Below are 6283 nucleotides of genomic sequence, written 5' to 3'. Positions count from 1 at the left end.
CTTCTTATTTTAACTGCTCACTGATTTCAACACTCTTAATATTCACAAGCCCATCAGGTATTAATGAGACTGATGCAAATATTCCTCCTAAGCTTGCAGCTGGTCATAAATATGAGCCTGCTGCTTTGGGAGGAAGGTGAGGTGGTGGAGCTCCTTGCCTCCAGAGATGGTCCCAGAGCGTTAGGAGTTAATGTATTGCTCTCCTATTCACATCCTGCCTGGCTGTCACACTCATCTCTGTCTGTGCTGGTGGTGCCCCTGCCTCCTATCCTGATGTATGCTTCCTATTTAAAACCCATCTATCTGTTAGGGATGACATAAAAATAATTCATGCTGCTGAAACGCTGTCATCCACAAGGACAGTTTCCCATGGCAGATATCCATATTACGGTTTTTATCTGGCGCATAGTTGTTTCGCAGCGGGGTTAACTTTGTGCTGACGGACACGCTGCAAATGAGATGTGAGCCATGCGGAGTGTGATTGCCAATAAAACACAGAGTGACAAGTACGCCATTAATGCAGCCATGCAGAGGTGGGCGCAGCGGGACGCACGGCACATTATTCTGCTCCACTGCCATTGATTTGTGTTGCAGGGATGTCAGTTCACAACACATTTGAATGTTCAGTTTCAGAGGCAGCCGGCTTCCAAAATCGACTGGTGCATTTATCAAATGTTTGAAACGCAACGACGGGACGGCGATTAATAGCTTCCGCGCTTTTGATAACTAAGCCGCGTCAAGTTTGACCTTTGAGTCGCGAGTCGACAAATACATGCAATGCTTCCTGGGAAAAAACCTGTGACTGCTGACTGATATGAAAACTAAAGTTGACCTGATTGTGAAAAGATCTGTGAATTTAAAATAAAAGATAATCAATGAATGTGGTTTTCAATGTTTCTTTGAGAGGTTGGCTTACTGTATGTCTTGAATTTTTCAATTATTTTTGCATCGCGTTGGACAGTTACATCCATTGAAAAAAACCGATTTAAATTAATTTGTTTCTCATTTTAAAGACACAATTTTAGAATAATATACATGTTTGTCTAAATAATCAAACAGTTGAACATTTGAGGGGGTTTGTAAATAGACAATCAGTTATCAAGTAAGAAATGAACATGTAGGCCTAGATTGAAAAACACTTCAGGCCCAGTTAAAGCCAAACCCCTCCTCGACCCTTCAGTGGTTATTATAATTTGAGTTAAACTGCATCATCTCCAGGAGGAAGAGGAGGATGTTCAACCTGCTCTCATTGAGCCCCTTCCTCTCACCTTGCTGGTATAACTGCGCCTGCACAGATGGCAGATTGCACAGCGCCAATTTATTCCACAGCTATTCTGCGTCCCCTGTGCCTCAAAGCCCGGGTCACGAGGAGGTCGAGTTGAATCAAAGGCAGAGGAGAACTTATTTAGGGCAGAAGAACATGCATAGGAATATGAATATGTATCAGCGGCAGATTATGCAGCATTAAGGAACACCCTCCAGCCGTAGCATCATCTAACTGTAATGCCACAGCGAGGTCTATCTGTGCAGTAATGGGGTTGTGTTTCTACTCCAGGCTCCACAGGCCCGCCTTCCAACGCTTTGTTTAAAAATGTGAGTGTTCCCAATTGTCTCGCGCTCCGCCTCGCTCGTTACGGGGTTCATTTACCACAAGCCCCGGAATAATCACTCGCTTTTCATTTTCCCCAAGCTTTAGCCTTCTTAAACGTTCCACCACTGGCTTGTTTGGCCAATTACAGAGCAGACGTTCTATTACTCGGCATATTGTATCAAACCGCATGTGCCATAGGGGGCGATCAGAAGGAATGCAAAACACAGCAGTGAGGATGAGAAGCTGTGAATAACAATTACTTCACATGCGTGCTACTGGGCAGGCTGTTTTGGAAGTCAAGTCATTAACTGATAACATACTGGGGCTGCTCCCAGTTCTTCTCCTCCCTGCACATTACACCTAAAGAACAAATGCTGATCAACTGGAATTCATCTGGTTCAATTATACCCTAGTTTCCAAAACTGTTCTCATAACAGATCAAAAGACGTATTTGACGTAAAGATGTCGCCCGGGAATAGTTTTATTATGAGGAAATCATAACAGCAATGATGTGTTTTCTGCCTACAAGCTCCCACAAGATTTCCCCGCTAAAGTGTTTGAGGGGCGAGCCACAAGTGCTTCCCACATTCTTATGTTTATCTTTGGAAGGGAAAGAACAGAAGACATTTTTCATTTCGGCAGCGACAAATCCCGCAGGAGTGTTGCTGCTCCCTCAGATCATCGTGATGCCTGGAACAAAGAGTTCAACAAATGTCACACACACACACACACACACACACACACACACACACACACACACACACACACACACACACACACACACACACACACACACACACACACACACACACACACACACACACACACACACACACACACACACACACACACACACACACACACACACACACACACACACACACACACACACACACACACACACACACACACACACTAGAGGCTGGAACATAATTACAGTGCATTAATGAGCAGATTTGTCTCAAATGAGGAAAAACACAAATCAAGATTAAAAAAATGACACTTTTTTGACAGCTCTTGATAATAAATGATTTCAGAGAAGATTGAGAGTTAATGACGTTAAGTTACATTTGATATTTATGTAATTATGAGAATTAGAGGCATTTTTATACTCCATCGTGAGTTTTTCTTCCCAGATACAGTATCTCTGCAGCTCCTCAAAACCTCATCAAATATTGTGCTTCCACTCATTTAAATATTGCACTCGTACATATTGCGGATTTCGATACAATTTGGATTCATTGTACAGCCCTAATGCGTCTAACAATATTAAACTTGTTGCTAAATAAATGTGAATTACCTTTCAAACACACTCTTTGCACCTTCCTTTCAGCAGATGAATGTTAAAACAGCCTTCTAGAGTCACTCTCTACTGAAAATATGCGCACTTTAATTTGCATTTTGTGGCACCACAGCAGATTGTATTTTGAAAAAGTATTTGAAAACAAAAGTTTGAGCGTTATATATCCGAGTATAGAAATGCACTCACCTGAGGTCATTCCTCCTATTAAGACGTTATGGTAGAAAACAGCCACTCAGCTGCCAATTACACAGATGCGACCTTTGATTTAATGGCACATTTTACAATCTGCACTCCACTTACACACGCCTCCAGGCAGGAGAGCACGGCCTCCATGTTTCCTCAGCACTCTTCACACCGAGCAGCTGCACTCAGGAACAGCAGGACTGATGAGACGCCACGTGTTCTCCAACAGCCGTACACCAAGCACCTCTGAGCGTAATTTACTTTCCTTATACTGTATGTATGCAGCAGAATCCACTTGTTTCTGTAATAAATACAACATCCAGTCTTATAAAAGCACTTTATTTGATCTCAATTGAAAAGAAGAAAAGCACTCATCTGTCCTCGCCGCTCTAACAGTACATCTTTATATTCAAGTCATAGAAAATGGAATAGTCTGCAGCCTGCTCAGCACTGTTTGTGACGAATAACTGCACATTACACATCAACAGAGTAACATTCACCTGGGGAACGCAAGCAGCCGAGTTTCTTCACACTGTCCGGAAACCTTTTCACAAGGTTGTGTGGATGTTCTGTAAGAAAATATGTCTGATTCTGAAAGGAATATTACATAGGAGCTGCTTTCTCAGAGTCTTTAATACCACTTTAAACTCACCACGGTCCTCACGTTGTCGACAGCTGCTGTAGTGCCGACAGTACATCCAACATTAACACCTTCAGAAAGCACAACAACTGAAAATACATGAGAACATTCACAATTAGAGCCTGTGCTCAACACAACAGGCGAATGTCTGCAATCAAAGTTGGCATTTATGTAATTGGGGAAAGTTTGTATGAATGAGTAGTTCAGCCCATACGCTTCCTGTTTCCCATAAACATCATAGTGCTGCTGGCAACGACAACTAACCACCTGGGCACTTTGCACTCTTCTTGATAAACATGTGCCAGGCTTTGTGCCTCTTGTTAGAAGAGAGGCTTTGAGCTATAGAAACTCTTCGTAAAGCAATCAGCCCCCGGACAAAGCCCCGGACTCCCCATCAATACCCCTGCAGTCAGTGCTACATGTTAAAGTATTTGTCACTGTCGATGATGGAGGAGCAGGTGATAAAGGAACATTCATTTCCTCCCTGGCTCTCCCTCAGTCCTGCTAACACTTCAGGTGTTTCTTGCTGGTCATGTCGTTCCATATGCGGTGCATCTCCTCGGGGGAGATCTGGTGGACGGTGACCACCCGGCGGTAGCGGCACAGGCTGTAGGCCATCTTCCAGTGGTTGAAGCCGCTGTTCTGGAAGGGGTGGATGCCCAGCTTTCGGAGGCACACGCCCACGTATACGTCCTCCAGGTGCAGCAGCCTGGTGTGTAAAGAGGTTTGGTAAATGAGCTCCGCCACGTCAGCGGAGAACACGTATCCGGTGCCGGAGCAGAAGGGGGGGTACTTGCTGTCCGGGTACAGATCCCTGCCCATGTACCACTTGCTGCGCATGTCTCTGATCGGCCCGCCGTTGATGACGTAGCCGGTGAAGTACCTCCTCCTGGGCTTGGTGGTGGGCTTCAGGAGGTTGAAGACGAGGTTCTCCATGTTGACAAAGATGTCGCTGTCCGTCTTGAGGACATATTGAGCCTTGGAACAAAAGGTGGCCACCCAGCGCATGCCCATCAGCGTCTTCAGCGTCAGATTATGGTAGGAGTCGATAAAATCCTCCACCACAATGTCATGAAAGATCTGACTCTCCTGCTCCACCATCTGGTTGAGGACACCATCAGTGCTGCGTCCCAACAAGAAGAGCGTGACCACTCGCATGTCGGCGAGCGAGCTCTCGTCCCCCCATGTCTCCCTGATAGCCTGCCGGGCGTCAAACTCCTTGTGGGTGGTGCTGATCAGGATGACCAGGTAGGGCGGCTCCGCCTCGCACTTCTTCTCCTCGTTAATGAGGTAGTCGAAGTCGTGCGGGTTGAGCGAGCGCGTGCGGATGTTTGTGAAAGTGCCGTTTTTGCCCGCCTTGGGCTTTATAGGGATAGCCACCTGGCCCACGTAGGAGGTGGAGGGGCGGGACACACTCAGGTACCACAGAGCGCTGGCCCAGCAAACCACCGTCAGCAAGTATAAGCAGGAGACTTTAGAAGGCATCGCTGTTCACTGGGCTGGAGTCAGTGGCAGCAGCGATGGAAACGTTGAGGCCACGCCTCCATGAGTTGTCTCAGATCTGGCGGTGCAGCTTGAGGCTGCCTCCGCAACACGGCTGACATCAATCGTGGATAATGGACTTTTCTTCTGTCTAGTGTCGGGGCTGTGATTGAAAAGCAGCAGTGCAGAGATCTCTTATCACGTCCACAGCCTCACTGTGTCCCATCGCAGCTCGCACAAACGCTCTCCGTGGCAGCGCCTACAAAAAGATAAGAAGACAAAACAGTCAGTGACATACATCATAACAACATTATAAAGCTGAAGCAGCTTGATAAGCATAACGCTGTAACTTCTAACATGTCTTGTTGTTACGAAAAGGCATTTATAGCAAGGCTTGTGACATATTTAACAATATTTTCTATTCGCTATTCATTACAGCCAATAACATCAGTCCACTGGCGGTGCAGGCGGCTCTGTGCCACGGCCAGTTACCCTATCGTTCCATCAGGGCCTATGATACGAGCTGTGAACAAAGTGAATATCCCGGCAAACTCTCTCATTCATAAGGCCTGCTCAGCCTCAGCTTCCACCACGTGCTGGTAGCAAACACGGTTTATCTCCCTGGCGTCCCCAGAAACAGGCGGCAATCAGAGGATGAAGGCAGAGAGGGAGGAAGTGAAACGTTCTCATGGGGGAAGATTAACATCCACTTTCTCTCTTCCCTCTGGTGTTCTCCATACCTCAATGTCAGACTCAACCTGGCATGTGGACTTTGCATATTTCCCTTTGTTATGAGCTCCTCAGTTGTGAGCTGGACAGGCCCTGCTGTGTGTGGAGAAACTTCTGGAATCAGCGCTCTAATTGGAAACACTGACAGGCCATGAGCGGATGAGTTTAAGCTCTAAATATGGATTTAAAATGTTTGTTATGGATGATCAGTTTGCATGGCGTCTGAGAGCCAAACTAAATCCAAATCCTTCTTTTCAAGACTTGTATTTGCTTCAGACATAATCTCTTTTCATGTGTTCTTATTCTGGGGATTTTTTGTTCTTGCAATGCATAACTGATGATGAACAGAGAAGAT

At 45.9% G+C, this 6283-nt stretch overlaps 1 protein-coding gene across 2 annotated transcripts in view; it reads right to left on the bottom strand.

Moving 5' to 3' along the window:
* Positions 1–3400: 3400 nt before the first annotated feature.
* Positions 3401–6283, bottom strand: part of LOC117546728 (beta-1,3-galactosyltransferase 1-like) — a 73195-nt gene continuing 70312 nt past the window's right edge. For both annotated transcript variants that reach the window (XM_034217075.1, XM_034217076.1), the window contains one exon: positions 3401–5458. In XM_034217075.1, the coding sequence (XP_034072966.1) occupies positions 4222–5202 (981 nt within the window). In that variant the 5' untranslated portion in view covers positions 5203–5458 and the 3' untranslated portion in view covers positions 3401–4221. The remainder of the gene's footprint in view (positions 5459–6283) is intronic.

Source organism: Gymnodraco acuticeps, unplaced genomic scaffold (genome assembly GCF_902827175.1).
Source record: "Gymnodraco acuticeps unplaced genomic scaffold, fGymAcu1.1, whole genome shotgun sequence".
Taxonomy (NCBI): Eukaryota; Metazoa; Chordata; class Actinopteri; order Perciformes; family Bathydraconidae; genus Gymnodraco; species Gymnodraco acuticeps.
The sequence above is the reverse complement of the archived record's forward strand: the minus strand, read 5'-3'. Positions and strand labels throughout refer to the sequence as shown.